Source organism: Manis javanica, chromosome 1 (assembly GCF_040802235.1).
Source record: "Manis javanica isolate MJ-LG chromosome 1, MJ_LKY, whole genome shotgun sequence".
Taxonomy (NCBI): Eukaryota; Metazoa; Chordata; class Mammalia; order Pholidota; family Manidae; genus Manis; species Manis javanica.
Genome location: NC_133156.1, coordinates 203,412,546 through 203,431,016, shown reverse-complemented (window position 1 = coordinate 203,431,016; position 18,471 = coordinate 203,412,546). Strand labels below are relative to the sequence as shown.

At 34.9% G+C, this 18,471-nt stretch overlaps 1 protein-coding gene across 3 annotated transcripts in view; it reads left to right on the top strand.

Moving 5' to 3' along the window:
* FOXN2 (forkhead box N2) overlaps positions 1–14,391 on the top strand; it is an 85,816-nt gene extending 71,425 nt beyond the window's left edge. For 2 of the 3 annotated variants that reach the window (XM_017675263.3, XM_073213466.1), the window contains exons 5-6: positions 7,742–7,810; positions 10,066–14,391. In XM_017675263.3, the coding sequence (XP_017530752.1) occupies positions 7,742–7,810; positions 10,066–10,589 (593 nt within the window). In that variant the 3' untranslated portion in view covers positions 10,590–14,391. The remainder of the gene's footprint in view (positions 1–7,741; positions 7,811–10,065) is intronic. The other variant, XM_073213468.1, reaches the window with a different exon arrangement.
* The last annotated feature ends 4,080 nt before the right edge of the window (positions 14,392–18,471 follow it).

Sequence of the window (18,471 nt, the reverse complement as noted above, 5' to 3'; positions counted from 1 at the left end):
ACCTTGTCTGTGACTTTCTAGAATAACTTTAGTTTTACCTGACCAGACAACCCCCAAGAACTTTACAGACAAATCAGGTCCCTGAACCTTGGTGCTGTTCACAGCCCATCCTTTCTTCTGTAGATGTTGCAGCAATCTAGGAACTGCCCCTTCTAAATCTGCAAGAGAATCAGACCTGTGCATAATATCATCATTGTAGTGATACAGCCACTCTGTTTGTGGTTTCTTCCATGTGGCCAAGTCCTGGAGTACAAGTCCATGACAAATGATGGGACTGTGGAAGTATCCCTGTGGAAGGACAGTGAATGTCCACTGCTGTCCTTCCCACATGAAGGCAAACTGTTCCTGACGTTCCTGTGCTATGTCAATAGAGAAGAAAGCATTATCAAGGTCCATCACACAATGATGCATCCCTAGTTCATCACTGAGGGTGTCCATCAGGGCTGCTATAGAGGGGAAAGTAGCATGCTAAGAGGCTGTGACTTAATTCAGTTCCCTGAAATCCATGGTCATTTGCCAGGAGCTGTCTGGCTTTTTCACTGGGGAATTAAAAGGACTATGTGGTGCTTTATTATGCTCACCTTCTCCAACTTCTGTTGAGTTTCTCCAATTTCCTTGTGTCCCCCTGGCAATTTATACTGCTGTCATTTGTCACTGGCCAGGATACAGGCACAGCTACAGGTGGGTGCTAAGCATGTCCTCTCAAAACTGCCTTCACCAAACATATCCTCAGCCTGACATCACCTGCAGTGTCAGGCCCTGCAGAATATCAGTCCCCTATATATATTCAGGAATGGGAGAAATGAGCACAGTCTACTCCTTTGGGCATAAACACCCTATCCTCAATGGGATTTAGGCTTTCTTTACTCCAATTGCCTTACCCCCATAGCTATCTTATCACAGCGGGGGTCCCAGGAAACCGCTCAGTGTTGTTGTAATCCGAGAACATTGAGCTCCTGTGTCCACTAGCTCCAGGACATGTACATTCACTGGAGACCAATGAATTGCTAATTCTCCATTAGACTTCCAGTCCCCACATGTCTCCAATTTGGGGGCCCTGACCACCCCCTTCAGTCAAACTGCTACACCCAATTGTCCTCCTATGGGGGTGAGGGGCCAGGTGTATTCTGAGTACTGTTTCCCAGGAAGTCTTGCAGGGACACAGGCCAGACATGGGGCTTTGTGTCTAGTTTCCGTGTTCTAGACCTCACCAGCATGAACTGCTGCTCTGGCTTTAATTGGTGCCAGAGTTCTAACAAGATCCCATTGGGCTGCCCATCAAATTTTTCTTTCACTACCCCTGCTTTTATCAAATCAACACACATCTGACTCCTTGAGACCTTCACAGGGCCCTTTCTACCTCTCTTTTCAGCCGTAGCCCATACTTCCTTTTGTGCTGTTATTGTTTCAACACCCCCACCCCAGATCTGCTGAAGAACAAGTAGCCTCACTTTTTTTGGGTTGCCCTATGTGAGGCGGCAAGAATAGTCACTAGGGACCCAAAGAGAGATGGAGGAGCTGTAGCACCAGATTTCTCATTCCTGCCGTGAGCAACTCTTTATTGGGGCCCTGAGGTTCCGTATTATAGATGATGTTTTTCCTGCCCAACTCCCGTAACACCTGCTGGAGCTCTGCATACATTTTCCAGCCAGTGGATAAACATGCTAAATCACCCTGATTAGAGCAAAGTGCCCTGATGGCTGCTGTCAGCCTATCCAGAAGTGTCCGATTCTCTCAGGTGCACTTTGCAGCCCTGCCGGAGGGAAGGGTGAGTCATCAGGAAAGCCAGTGTACCCATTTCAGAATTCAACATAACAGTGTTTTCCACCCCCATATCGCAGAGATGCAAAGGCGATGTAGGCAGAGGTTCCGAAGGCTTCTGCTGAAACTGGATGCTTATGTCCACCAGGTGATCCTGGATATAGGGTCGGAGCATGGAGTTCTCTGTAACCTGGGGAGGGGGTGGTTCCTCCCCCTGAGGAGCCTGCAGTTTTTGCATTTGTATTTTCTTAATTACAAGCAGGTGGGCCTTTAATTTGGGAGAGGCTGGTCCCTCATGTGGGCCCTCAGCAACAGATCAGCTCTCGGCCCCACTTCCTCATCCTCTTTGGACATCTCCTCTACCATCTCAGGCTGAACGCACCAGTCTTTCATCTCCCACGGCCTCCTGCAACACGGTTTTTCCTGCTGCCTCCTCCCTCGCTGCTAATGTATCTTCCAGGAACTCAACCTGTCTTCTCAATAACTGTCTCTTTCCTAAGGGCATTCCCACCAAAGTCATCACCCAGCTTCTCCAAGCAATGCTGAAGTGTGTCCCTTTCCTGCCAAAGTCTCTCTCTCCTCCATAACCTTTCCACTGTCTCAAGTAACAGACATCCCACAATCCTGGCTGCTACACAGCCACTTGGTGCCTATAAGCAGCCTTCTATCTCACGGAGGGCTAATTCACAGCTTATGGTGTCTCCACCCTTACCTGGTTCTGCAGAATGCCCCACCTTTCTAGCAGGTGCTTTACCCTAGACCATCTCCCCACTAGGGGCTCCCCAGTTGGAAGCCCCACAGGTAGGGGGCTCCTGGGTAAAGCTGCACCCTCTGCAGCCACTGGGGCCTTCCCACCATCCACAGTGGGGGTTCCAGGCATCTCCCCATCAAGTCTAGGGGCAGCCTGCCCAAGGGTCACATCCATTAAGACAGATTTCCTGTTCACAGCCTATCAACTGCCGCCCATGTAACTCTGGGAGAAAAATATTTTCCCAGGCCTGGCAGGGCAAGATACTCTTGATCTGAAATCAGTCAAAGAGAGAAATAAAGTTGGAGAAACCCATTTATTTATTACAAGCAGTTGTCCACTTCTGCTAGGCAGTGTCTCTTGTGACGTCTCTGAAAAATGGACCCCACCCAACCTATCTGGTCCAGATACGTCCTAGCTCCCCTTTGTAAATTACCTATTGATTTGGAGAGGGACTACTCTCCACCCCTTGGAAATCCCTATTCATATGGAGATGAACTAAAGCTAGGGAAGAGATTCTGGAAGTGTTGCCATTTTACCCACATCGTATTCTTAGACTTTTAAGGATATTTGCTTTTTCTTAATATTATTTCTAGGAAAAGTTATGAAAAACATAACATCAAAAGGATTAAATGTTGAACTTTTTATTCTATAAGTATTAAGTTTTTATGTGGTGCCAAGCCCTGTAGTGGGTGCTTTGGGATATGCAGAGATGAAAGAGACCCAAGCTCTGCTTTCAGAAAATATATGGTTTAATTGAAGAAGATCAACTACAATCGTGCTGAGTACAATGGGAGGAAAGGAAATAAGTGGCAAATTAAGCTTAGAGGTAGGTCAGGAAAGGCCTTTTAGAGAAAAAAGTGTTGATGATTTATTAGCTGGGCCTCAAAAGTTGGAAGGACATATACCCTTGGGTAGAAGTTTAGTGTTGGATACTTGCTGGGAGCTGTGGGCTGATTATTATACCTGAAGCCTACAGAAGACTGGGTAGCCTTGGTTCACTAGGTGTAAATGTGGTCATTTAGCATGGGCAAGGCAAAATGACTAGGTTTAAGCAGGCATCAGCCAAATCAAGGTGAGCTTGTTTATCATAAAGAGTTTGAACTTCTTCCTGTGTTATTAGTTATTAGCATTGAGTTCCTTGTCATAGCACTTCACATGCATTATCTCATTTAATCCCTACCGCAATTTTTGAAAGTATTGTTACCCTCTTTTAGAAGCAAAGAAACTGATGTTTGGAGAGATTAAATAACTTTCTCAAGGTCACACAACTAAATGGCATTGAAGAAAGTCGGGAACTCTGATTTCAGAGTCTGCACTCCTACCACATATGAGGCATTGGAGGAGCTGCTGAAGGGCTTTAAAGAATGAGGCAACATTGTTGTCTTTGTGTTTTGTAAAGATCACTTAGGTGTTGCTGTTGAACTGTATTATTAGAATCCAGTATTAGATTCATCTAACACTTTCATAGAATCATCTTTACTAATTATATTAAGAGTTTTAGACTCCATTATATATCTTTAGACACATTAAAGTAGCAGGAAAAGTTAGTCTTAGGAACTCCAGAAACCAATTATCAGCCAAAATAGATGCAACAGTTTGTTTATAGTTGTCTTGTGCTCATCTTACAATGACTCATGTGCCATCATGTGTGTTACACTATTGTATAACTTTAATAAATAGGCTTAAGTAAATCTTATTAACTTACTGTTACCTTACTAAAGTAGGTAACAGGGGCACAAGAATTTCATACTGAGACAGCAAAATAAAACCTTTTTTTGTAAATATGTTGATTTGGTGTGGGTTTGGAATAAATTCGTCTTTTTTAAAAATATTTATGGAGCACTCTTATCTTCTAGGCACTGTTCTAGGCACCAAGGATACATCAGTGAACAAGCAAGTCAAAAAAGAAACTAACATTCTAGTTAGTAAATTTTAATATATATATACTTGTGTTCTAGTATAATATAGGCAAATATAAAATTTAGACAGTTGATGATAGGAGGGACTAAGTGCAAATGTAAGTTCAAATTTAAAGTTGCAGTGTAGCATAATTTGTATCTTGATTGAAATGAAAGTAAACCATGGTCCAAGCAACATAAAGTATTGATAATTTATTAAAATTGCTCTCCTACTTCTGTAAAGAATAAGAGACAGCTTCTCTGAATGCTCTGTAAATGTGTATGTTAGTTTTGAAAGAGGAAATAAATCCTCTTACAGGTATTACTAGCTTTATAACCATTGAAATTCTACCTCTCAGGCTCTAATGTTACTCCTTAAGCAAATGGACTCAGCATCAGATAACAGAAACTTGTTAGTTGTCTTCTAACCCTGATTTTCACGTAGTTTAACCTGATGTCTTCTAATTTGTTTAATTGTTAGTAATTTCTCAGCATCAAATAAAAACCAGGAGGTACAAATTAACACTTTGACAAAAACTTACTTGAACCAGTTGTTAAATCAGTATCATGGTTTGAACTCCAAGCAGACCTATGAAGTATAAAAAAGGGAAATATGACTTTGTACTACATTTTTAAAAAATCACTATTTGGAATGACTCTTATGGGTGCGATGACAAATGACTTTAGCTGGAAATAAATTATTTGCTTAATCAGGTGTCAGAGGAAATATATACAAAATATAAAAGAACCAGATTTTCATTCTTTATGAAAGAAATTAAATATGTTAGAAAAGAAATGGTGTTCATGCAGATGTCTTAGTTGTCAAGATAAGTCTCTTTGAAATTTCTCCCTCACCACCACCTTCCTTTTTTTATAAAACTGGAAACAAGGTAGACCTTTTTCTATTAAAAAATTATTTCATGGAACAAGAATCTCTCTCTGTTAGGGCTTTTGGATAATGCCGTGCAAGTAGTTCCCTACACAAGGAGACCTGGGTGAGGTAATGAGTGGGGTCTGAAATCCAGCCCACACTCCAGTCTTCAAGCTATGTACCTTGATACAGGGAAGCATTCACTTGGAGGGAGAGTTGCTTTTTTTCCAGTTCATCCAGAGACACAATATGGGCTAAGGGCTACACTTTTTTTTTTTTCATCAGAGACATGTTAGAATAATGAACTCTTATCAAAATTGTAGGCATGTCTCATTCTAAAAGACAGGAATCAAAGAGGTCTTTGTTTTGCTATCATCTTGGCTATGACATGTGAGGATCATTGATTCAAAGTGTTTCTACTTGCTGTCTTTCTGTATGAAGTGCTTTTCCTTTGGATATCTACATAGCTTCATTCTCTCACCTCCTGGAGGTCTTTGTTCAACTATTACCTCTCTGTGAGGCCTTCTCCAACCTCTCTATTTAAAATTGTATTCACCTGTCCCAATACTGTCTCCCTTTTAATTTTTCTCCTGAGTGTTTATTACTCTCTGCTATACTGTTTTAATTATTTTCATGTGTTCTGAGAGATTAAGGATCTTTTTGTCTTGTTTTCTGTTTCATTCCCACAACCTGGAATGATGTCAGGCTCCTTACCCGACGCTCGGTTTATTGAATGAATAATAGAATAGAAAATTTCCAGAATATTCTGTAGCTTTCTGCAAAATATCCTACTCTAAACATGTATGCTTAGTCAGTATTAAGTGATAATGATAAAATACAAATTGAAGGCCTGGGTTCTAAAGGTTGAACTACTGAGGTTCAACTCCCACCTCTACCACTTTTAGAGCTCCCTCTGTATCTCTTTTTTCATTCTTAGCATGGAAATACTATTAATTCCCACATCATAAAGTTGAGAGGATTAGCTGATTTAATAATACTGTGGACTTGCCAAGCCCATTTTAAATATTCAACCGTTAGTAATTTGGTGATAGTAAGCTTAATATAAGGATAGAAGGGCAAAGATGTAATATCCTTTACGTATTTATCAAGCACCTGCTGTTGCTCAAGGCATTATGGGTATAGAGGATAAGACATGGTTCCTACCTTAAAGAAGCTGACAGGGTAACTGGAAAGATACTCATGTAGGCTGTTTCATGAAGTCACATGTTATTTAAAGGAAAAGAGCTATAGTATTATGTGCTCCATCATAGCAACCATCTTCTGGTTTACTAAAGCCTATTTATTAAAGTCAGCAACAGTAACATTTTCTGCCTTCAGAATTTATGGTCAGGTTGGGAGAAAAACAAGTCGATACCTTCATGGCTTTATATTTAAAATAACTTTATTAAATATTACAAGTAAGATGGACAACTTTAGGGTAATAAATGTTTTCTAGCTTTGAGATAGAAGTGGGAGTTTCATATCTGAGTCTTATTTTAAACTTATCCTTTGTAATCTAAAATTTATAAATACTTTTAACTTTTCCTTCACATATTAGATTATACCATTTCATTTATATTCAATTACAGTTCTTCAGACTAATAGAGTACCAAGATGAAGAGGAACTTTTAGTATAAAAGTAGATATGAGATCATGAAGACCTTATGTACAATAGAACCTGCTTATTTTACCAGACTTAAAGCCCATTTTTGTTATGGAATATCCATAATTATTTTTGACCTCTTGAGTATTAGATAAATCTACAGTACTTGTAGGCTTGTATATAATTATGACTAAAAACATTGTGCCAGCAATAATTATTCAGTTAATATATAGAGATTCACATGATCTAGACTGATCAATTACATATATTTTTGTTCCCTATAACTAACATGTAATTAATGCAGTACTTCATAACTGCAGATATGCATAGGTAAGGATATTTTTTAAATGTTAAAAAGGTAAAAATGCTACAAAGTAATAATGCCTTATTGTGTAGTCTTAGCTAATTAAGGGCAGACCTCATTGAAATGTAGTTCAGGTTTTTATTTTCTTAAAATAAAAACATTTATTAAAAGTTTGAATGAAAATGAAAAAAATTTTAAATGAAAGAAATTAAAGACGTTTATTAAAACTTCTAATAAAAGTATTTCTGTTCTCTATAGTATGTCTCAGTTCTCCTTTATATAATACTATTCACAAGACTGTTCATAATTTTGAGTGAACAAAAGCAGATTGCAAAATAGTATGTCTCATTTTGTTGAATATACTTGGTTATTTCTTATTTTTTATTTTTTTGAGTAGAAGAATATACACCAAAATCAACATTGGTTACATTGTTGTTAGTTGTCTTCCAACCCTAATTTTCACATAGTTTCACATAGTTTAACCTGATGCAAATACTTCAGTCACCTCTCTTTTATAAAGAACAGTAACATTATCACTTTTTTACTTTTTCAGAATCTGATATTGATGCTGCCACTGCAATGATGCTTTTAAATACTTCTATAAAGCAAGGAATTTTAGAATGTAAGCAAACATACTTTTCTTTTTAAAATACATTTTTGTGAGTGCCTTTCAAATGTAATTTAGAATGCAAAATGTAATTTAAATGTTACAAGCAAAATTATTTCCTTCCACCTAAATGGTGTTTTCATCTGAATTTATTTTTGTTATAGTATTTCCATTAATTGATACAAGCAATTGAGAAATTAAGGTTAATGGTCTTATAGATCTTTTTACATTGACCAAAAAAAATAAGAAATAAATAACATATTTAGAAATTAAATATTTTGAATTTTTAAAAGTAAAAATGAAAGCTGTAAATAAGAAAATATAGGAAAGTATATTTACAACCTTGGAATAAGAAAAGCCCCCTCTAAGACACAAAATGCAAATTTTGTAAAAGAAAAGATGAGTAAATTTTAATTAAACATTGAAATTTTAGAGTTCTGACAACAAAATATATCTTTAAAAAAGTAACAGAACAACAACAAAAAGGTAATACAAGCAAAACACTGGGAGAACACTTATTTTCACTAGATATAACACAGGGTTAATATTGAGTATCTGTGTATAAAAGGATCCTGCAAGGAAGAAACACAAAAACAGTTCAACAGAAAAGCCAGTAAAATACATGAATAGGCAGGTATCAGAGGAGGAAAATTATATGGACAACACACATTTGAAAAGATACGTAAATGCAAATCAAACCAGAGTGAGATATATCACTTCACAGCAGTCAGAATAGCTATTATCCAAAAGATGAGAAATAACGAGTGTTAGTGAGGATGTGGGAAAAAAAGAACCCTCCTATATTGTTGGTGGGAGTTTAAATTGGTCCAGCCAATGTGGAAAGCAGTATGGAGGTTCCTCAAAAAACTAAAAGTAGAAATACCATTTATCCCAGGAATTCCACTCTGGGAATTTACCCAAAGAAAACAAAATCACTAATTTGAAAAGGCATGCACAGCTATGTTTATGGCAGCATTACTTAAAATAGCTAAGATATGGAAGCAATCCAAGTGCCCATCGATAGATGAATGATTAAAGAATATGTGGTATATATACACAATGGAATACTACTCAGCCACAAAAAAGAAGGAAATCTTTTGATCTGTGACAATGTGGATGGACCTGGAGGGTCATGCTAAGTGAAGTAAGTCAGATTTCACTTATATGTGGAATGTGAAAAACTAAACAAAAAAGAAAAGAGACCCATAAACACTGACAATGTTTGGTTACCATGGTTGGTTACCATGGGGGTATGGTGAGGATGGGTGAAATAGGTGAAGGGGATAAAGAGGTACAAACTTTAAATTATAAAATAAATTAGTCATAGGAGTGGAAATACAGAATAGAGAATATAACCAATCATACTGTAATATTTTCCAGTGGTATAGGGGTAGCTACACTTAACGGTGGTGAGCATTTAGTAATGTATATAATTGTTAAATTAGTATGTTGTACATCTGAAACCAATACAATACTGTGTGTATATCGACTATATTCCAAAATTCTTTTTAAGTATTTTACTTGGGAGAAAAAAAACCCAGAAAATCAACACAGTGCAATTTAAAATGATTCCAGTAGACTTCCTCACCACAGCATCCCAGTTCCTTTAAACAACCCTAATAAAAATGCATTAAGAAAAAAATATATAAGCAACTTCTCTGGAAAATCAGGGAAATGCAAAATGAAGCAATATTGAGATTTATACTGCATTTTGCCATGAGATTATGAAAACTTAAAATAGTTGATAACAGTGGGTATTGAGTATGGGAATTTGGCATTGTAATACATATTCATTGGTATAACCAGGTTGGAGGGCAATTTGAAGATAGCAGTTATAATTTGAAATGCATATATCCTTTTGCTTTGTAGTTCTGTTTCTTGGTATCCTAAAAAAATATTTGTACATGTGTGAGAAAAAGCATCTGGAAGCATTTTTATTGCAGTATTATTTATAGTATAATGGTAAAAAATTGGCAACAACCTAAATATCAATGGGGGAAATGGTTAGCTAAACACTGGTACATTCATATTGAGGCATTCTATGTAAGCAACTCTAAATAATTATATTTTCCATGGAAAGGTCAAGACATACCATTTAAAAATGTTTCAGATTAATACCCACAGGGTGATAATGGTGTGTTTAAAAAAAAAAGACCTACAAAACATTACTAATTTAAAGCACTACACAGGCGTGATATAATAGTTTTAAATGACCTGTTTTTGCAATCAAAATGCATTTGACCTCCTGATGGAAGTTTTATTTTCCACAGGCGAGAATCCTCTTCCTCTTAAAACAGCAATGCAAAAGAAGAGGAGTTACAGCAATGCATTTAATCATCCCAGTGCTATGCGATTACAAGAGAGTGATTCTTTAGCCACCAGCATTGATCCAAAAGAAGACCACAATTACAGCGCAAGTAGTGTGGCAGCACAGCGGTGTGCGTCCAGGTCTAGCGTGTCTTCCCTGTCTTCTGTGGATGAGGTATATGAATTTATCCCAAAGAGCAGTCATGTGGGAAGTGATGGCAGTGAAGGATTTCACAGTGAAGAAGATACAGATGTTGATTATGAAGATGACCCTCTTGGAGACAGTGGCTATGTCGCACAGGCTTGTGCAGACTCCTCTGAGAAAGGGAATTCAAGCAAAAAGATGCAGAAACAGTCATGTCAAGAAATTGATGAGGAGCTCAAAGAGGCAGCTGGATCTCTGCTCCACCTTGCTGGAATTCGTACATGTCTGGGTTCCCTGATAAGTACTGCCAAGACACAAAATCAAAAGCAGCGGAAAAAATAGAAATACTAATTAGCATGAAAGTATTTTACAGTGTGGCAATACTCTTCTACTAATTCTTAACAAGGGATATCAAAGCCATAATGGACTTCTTTTGTTTTGGGGTGGGGGAGGGGTGCTAATTACTTGTTGATTTCAAAATATTGTTCATTTAATTTTTATTAAGTAATTGTTGTTAGAATCATGCCCAACTATAAATATGATGTGAGGTCCTAAAAGCATAATTTCTGTGATAAGCATCTCCAAGAATTGGAAATTTTTATGTAAGAAAATCCTCAGCTTCTGTCTGAAAGTTAAATTTTTTGTTCTGTTAATATGTCAAAATGTAAGAATTGGCAACTATATAACTTTCATTTTCTTTTCCTATCTGTAATTAACTATAGTTGCTAATCCAGCTAAAAACTTTGATGTCTTTCTCATATTTCTCTCTTGACACATGCATCGGTATGATGAGATTTAAGTTTTTTATTTTGTCTTAATTTTTGTTTTTAATTATTTTTTGTTGAAGCATGAACAAAGTTGAATGTAAATTGGAAAAGATCCTAGATGTCTAGGAAGGTCTTTTGTTACAAGGCAGAGTTCAGCAGTTCTTAGATTTAGAAAAGGTAATTTTGTGGTGTGCTTTCATCTAAGAACACTCCAATTCCTATTACAATATTTTTTTTCAAATTGCTTTACTTCCCAGATGTTGCATAGCATTTACTGGGGCCTCTTGTTCTTTCCCAAAGTGCTTTGCAACCATTGTTTAAAATTTTCTCACCAACTGTCTTTGTTGAATAGAAATTATCCGATGGGAGGATACAGCCATAGAGTGTTATGAAGTTAACACCCATTCTGACACACTTTCACAAGAAAAGAATCTTTCACTTGCTTGTTAAATGTACTGCATTCTGAGAATCTTAAGTAGGAATGGAGTGTAATTTAATATAAACAGTTTGAATACTTATTTCATATGACATCATAAATAAAGGTAGATCATTTAGGTAAAAAAGACTTGTCCAAGCTTTGTATGTAAATTTGTATGTACACATAATTAAATTTAAAAGAATTTAACAAAACTACAGAGACAAAAATATCTTCATGGGTTTCAAAACTTGTATAAAATCAAATGTTGTACAATATACCTTTTGAGGAGGCAGTGTAATACATATTATGTGCCATCAATCCATACTACAAGATTTTGTATTACTGTTCTAAACATGCATTGACTAAGGCATTTTAAGTATGAACAAATCTGATTCTATGAGACATTTTGTCATATCACATTTGTATAGTTTGAAACATCCAGAAAGATCAAAGGATACTAATAAAACTAAACTTATTCATTATATATATTTTTTTACAATGGTGGAAGCAACTTTCCGAAAGTTCAGTCTTAACTCATGCTCCATCCTGTTTTGTAGACAATGACCTTGTTTTCAATTTTCTGAGTTTCAAATATGCATATACATAGATACATACACTCATGATTTTGGTTTGTCATTTTCAGCTGTTTCTGTGACTATAAAGCTTTTTCTTGAATTTTTTTAAGAGATATTTTTATTGACTGCTAAATTTTATTTGGGTAAAACTGTCAAATGAGAAACAATGAAAACGTCTTTTTCAATTGGCAAAACTTTAAGCCAGGGATAACATTAACTTTATTTGTCCTGTTTCCATGTTAATTGTAATTGAACCTGGATAGCCACATAATAGAATTGGTGCTATTGAAAAATAGTAATTTTTAAATTCGTTGATAATGAAAAATATTCCTTAAATATGCAGGATTGAGGTATTTGAGTATTTTGTTCTTCGTATAGTCACATCTACTATAGAAAATAGGTGACCTAGTCAAATTTTTTTTACTGTAGGTGGTGAATATAACAAAAAATTGCTTTTATCACAGTATGAATCGCACTCAGATAACAAAAATCATTTTAATAACAATATTTTTAAGTTATTTACCATGGCCCTCTGAATAGACCTTAGTAACAGTGTTTCAGTGATCTGGTTCCAGTTCATTTTGTTCTACTGAGATTCTGTACCACAAATGTTCTCTCTGGTTCCTGTCCATTAATTATCCTTTGTAAGTAAAGGAAAGTCATCTAAGATAAGGAGGGGGGAGAGTTGTTACCAGTTCTAATAGAGATATTCAAAATTTTTTTGTTACAAATAATAGTAACTCTTTAAACTTGATCTTCTCTCTTTGTGACTCTTCCCACACATTTTAAGTTATATTCATCACTAGCAAGGACAATAAACACTGTGAGACTGAAAACTAACAGGAAGAAGTTGCATGATATTTTACACTTAATTCTTGTACAGAAGTCAGTGCATCACTTTCCATTTGCTGATTTACCAAGGCAGTTACTTTCAAGGGGAAGAAATTTTTTAATTACAGTTCCCCCTTTATGACTTCTGTAGACATTATCCCATTTCTTGTGTGTTGAGATTAAACCATGACTAATAACCACCAATTAAGAAAAATCATTTCAAGTCCTATGGACTGGAAATTGTATTTATAATAATATATTAATAACATTTTACTGTAATAAAAACAACTTGGCAATCCTAGAGAGGTTATATATTTTCCAACATATTTTAAAACTGATTTAAGCTAACATAATTTTTCTTACATCAATTGAAAGTGTTATAACCAATTCCAGTTTATAATATACCCCTAGTAAAAATTTTGATTTAGCACAATTAGAATCACATCTCAAATAGAACCAGTGTTTTTGAGTATATATTTTTTAATTTATTTGTGCAATATATTACTAAATTAGTTAATACTTTATTTTACTTTCTAAATTCAGAGAAAGAGCACATTACTTGTATTCATGGGAAAGCTTATTGGTGGATAACCTTTTTTCCACCTTTGAGCTTTTTCCTATCCTCCCTACAGCCAGCATGACATACATCTCTTAAGATTCTTTGTGTATAGTAAAGTTGAGAAAGTGTTTTTTCTTTTGCTACTTCTGAGGCATTATATAAAGGGGTCATACTAGATGGTCAGTTAAATATATGTTAGCATAAATTCAAAGCTATAGAGGAAGTGTTAAGAAGGAATGTGTACGTCTTGGTAGACCAGGAAGCCCTTCCCAGAAGTTGAAGCAACAGATGTGAATACTTCACAAAGCTGTGAAGACTGTTGTCTTAAATACTACAGTAATTTAACTTGTGAAGACCATAGCATTTAATTAAGAAACTTTGAGGTTTTCTGATTTACATATATTTTATCATTTTTGTTAGTTCGAAATGTGTAAACTTTGTTTTAAACAAAGTTTACTTCAGTATGTTAATGATGTAGTCAAAATATTTATTGAAAGAGTATTGTTATACCTGCCATTTTTTTCTTACAGCAAATTTTTTGCATCTAACTGCCAGTGCCATTGTCAAACCTTGTTTTTAAAATTGTATATTTCTTATTAAACTAAGTCCTTAATTTTAAAGTATTATGTTGCCATCAGATAGTGTATAAAAATGTATAATTGCCAATTCATTGTAACTATTATTTATTTTTATATGAAAGTATAAGAATGCTTTCTGATTTCAAAAAATTTTGAGTTATCAAACTGTTTCCTTATCCTATTTTCTGATGTAGCATAAAAATTGCCCTGAGTTCTACTTACACTGCCAGTAGATGACCAGTCACAAGTGAACCACTTCTCAGTTGCCAGTCTTTGCTCATATTAAAAACAACTTAACAGATGTTTAGTTTTTGTATCTAATCTCTGATTATTAAAATGTTTATAAAGTTTATTTTTACCAAAGAGATGCAATTCATTATGATAAAGTATTGCAGAATAAACCTTGTTTTATAAAATTTTTGTGCTTTCTCTGTTCTTCTGGGACAGGTTTTGTAGATGAAGGTGGCTTCTATAGACTCCTATGCACATACACACTTTCCATTTTAGTGTTACAGTTGGCCCTGGAACAACACAAGTTTGAACTGCGTGGGTCCGCTTATATGCAAATTTTTTCAATAAATATATTGGAAAATGTTTTGGAGATTTGCAACAATTGAAAACATTTGCAAACTGTAGTCTAGAAATACTGAAAACTTTAAAGAAGTATGACATGAATGCTTAAAATGTATGTAGACAGTAGTCTTTTATCATTTACTACTAAAATCAATAGCAGGTTAATAATAATTAAGTTTTTGGTTATTTAAAAGTTATATGCAGATTTTCAACTGCATGGGGTGTCAACATACCCCTAAACCCCACATTGTTCAAGGATCATCTATGCAAGGTTGAAGTCATATAAATGAAAAGGTTCCACTTTCAGAAGTTTTTAATGTCTTCTTTAAATTATTGATTTTTCCTGGTTTTTACATATCATCTTAATCATTTTGAAAGCTAGTGTTAGTCTCTTCCTAAAGTTGAACTTCTTTTACTTCTTTTACATGTATTCATATACATGTACACGAAATATTTTTAAATATAAGAAAAATTGAATAGAATATGAAATTATAAAGGTTATTTCTAAATACAATAGTGTTGATTCAAAAATACCAGTAATACCATCTATTTAAACATTGGGCCATCCATTATAACATGAAATAATACAACCAATTCTTAATTTTAATCCCCCCTTCACTTTCTTTTGAAATTTTCTGCTGACAATTTAAATGCTATTATCTACATAGTTATTTATTTAAAATGAGTCAAAGAGACAGCCATGTTAATTTTAAACTACAGACACCTGCTCTCGGCCCTGATTCCTTCCAAGGCATTTCTTTGAAATACAAAGTCATTTAAAAATCTTAGCCATTTGGGAGCCATGTATTTGTTCCTTAAAAGAATTTTATTCTCAATATTGCATTCACCATTTTCTAGTTCCTACTGTTCTGAAGGGGAAAGAAATATAACCATTTTTAGAAAAATAACATTAATAAAATGTGGACTAAAAACATCTGGTTTTTCCCTCAAGAATTACAGGAAATAATTTGACAGTTTCTTTTTTTTTCTAATGAGAAAGTTAATAAAAACATGCAAAAACATGTAAAAGCGTTGGAAGTCTTTAAGAATGCAAACTATTATTCTTAAAAATAGTATTATCCTCCATGAAATTTTTTAAAATAGTTTTGTTAATATACAATCTTACATTATTTTCAAATGTGCAACATAGTGGTGCTCCATGAAATTTTAAAGAGAGAATGTTTAGAAGCTATCAACTGAAAAAATAGCCATATTGCTACACAGAGAGTATAACATGTTTGTTTACAAATACACTGTTGGAAAAGTAGGAGCATTTTCCAGTGAACTTTAAGGCAAGTCATAGTCTTGTTTAGTTCAAAAGGAGGGATGGATAAACAACAGTCTCTTCTTAACTGAAATGTTTGTGTAAGTGGATTCACTTCCATTAATAGGTTTTTTGCAACCTTGAGATTTTGATTCAATTAAATAATAAGTCAGACTTATTGGGAAAATGTAATAAAAAAGATAACTAGGAATTAGACAAAAAGGAGAAAATTGAGGGAAGATTTAAGAACCTGAAATAAAATTGCTGTCTACTGGTTGAGAATTCTAAGCAGAGACTGTAGCCACAGTAAAGTACTCTGCAATGATGTAAATTCATATGATAATCTTAAATATCAGAAGAAGAATTGGGAAAAGTTCCAAACTCTTGGTGAACTGAGTGAGCATCTTTTCACTCAAGCATTTCAGTGCCTAATCCCAAGCATTGAGCTTTAAGATTTGGTCATAACAATATGCACCAAGAAGCAAAATAGACAATCCCTCTCAAAAAAGTAAATGTAATAGTCAATTGTGATGATTGCCATGAAAAAGGAATAGAAAACTGTGAAAACATTCATTTAATTTGGAGTTTTAGGGGATTCTACGTTAGGGAATGTGATTTAAGATGAGACCTAAAAGAAATGGAGGCATATACTGGGGAATTAAAGCATGGCAAATTATTTTGGGCAGAATTAACAGCATTCACTAAGATCCCTGAGATAGGAAAAAATGAGATTTTCAATGAACTAAATGGCTAGTGTGGCTACAAAGCAAAAGAGCTATTGCCAGTTCTTCCAAGCCATGTGAGTCAAATTAAAGATTTGGGCTTTTATTTTAAGAACCTAGGGGTGCCACTGAAGGTGTACAGTTTAAGATACCACCCTGACACTTTGACTTGCAGCCGTAATGGAGTGACAAGACTAGACTTGACCCTCCTCTGTAAACTAGAAAACAAATTGATGAAACATTTTTTGACAATGTCAGTTAAGAGTGATACGCCACTATCCAGATTGATTAATAAGGGGAAGAAAGAGGAAACAAATTAGCAAAATCAGAAATGAAATGAGACATAAGGACAGATTCTACAGATATTAAAAGGATAGCAAAAGATTATCAGAGTTTCATGCCACTAAAATTCAGCAACTTAGATGAAATGAACAGGTTCCTTAAAAGATAAAAATTACCAAACCTAACTCAAGAAGAAATAAAAATACGAATAGTCTACCTGTTTGTAATTGAATTACTAGTATTTAAAAGCCTTCCAACTAAATGCAACACCAAAAGCACAATCTATGAAAGAAAAAATTAGTAAGTTGGATTTTATTAATATTAAAAACTTCTTACATGACAGTTACTGTTATGTGAGTGAGAAAACAAGCCACAGTCCAAGACACAACATTTGCAAAACACACATGTAATAAAGGACTGCTATCAAAAACAGACAAAAAACTCTTAAGACTCAACAATGAGAAACAACAACTTAAAAATGGGCAAGATATCAGAACAGACACCTCACCAAACAGATGGCAAATAAGCATATACAAAGATGCTCAACATATGTTATTGGAAATGTAAATTAAAACAACAGTAAAATATCACTCACACATATTAAAATAGCCAAAACCCAAAACCCTGAAACACCAAATGCTGACAAGATTGTGGAGGACAAGAACTCTCATTCATTGCTTGTGGGAATGAAAAATGGTACAGCCAGTTTGGAAAACAGGTTGGCAGTTTGTTATAAAACTGAACATTTTCTTACTGTATGATCCAGTAATCATGCTCTCTGGTATTCACTCAAAAGAGTTGAAAACCTACATCTATGATTTGCTATAGAATTGTTATAAAAGCTTTATTCATAACTGCTAAAACTTGGAAGCAACTAAAATGTCCTTCAATATGTGAATGGATAAACAAATGGTGGGTCATCCATATGATGAAATATTATTCAGCCATAAAAAGAAATGAGCTATCGGCATTTCTCCATAGAAGATACACAAATGGACAACAAGCACATGAAAAGATGCTGAACATCAGTAATTATTAGGCAAATGCAAATCAAAACCACAGTGAGATGCCACCTCAAATCCATTAGGATGATTACTACCAAAAAAATAAATAACAAAACAACAAGTGTTGATGTTGAATAATTGGAACTCTTGTTTACTATTGGTGGAAATGTAAAATGGTGCAACTGCTATGTAAAGTATATGGAAATTCCTACAAAGAAATTAAAATTACCATATGATCTGGCAGTTATACTTTTGGGTATATATGCCCAAAAGAATTAAAAGCAGGGTCCTGAAGAACATTGGTACTCCCATGCTCATCACAGCATTGTTCACAGTAGCAAAAAGGGAAGCAACTCAAGTGTCATTGATAGATTAATAGAGAAATGAAATGTGGTATTATACATACAGTGAAATATCACTCAGCCTTAAAAAGAAAAGAAATTTTGATAGCTGCTATAACACAGATGAACCTTGAGGATACTATGCTAAGTGAAATAAGCCAGCCACAGAAAGGTAAATACTATATGATTCCACTTCTATGAGGCATATGGAGTAGTCTAACTGATAGAGACAGGAAGTAGAAGGGTATTTGCCAGGGCATGTGGGAAGAGGGAAAAGCAGAGTTGTTTAATGAGGATGAAGTTTGAGTTT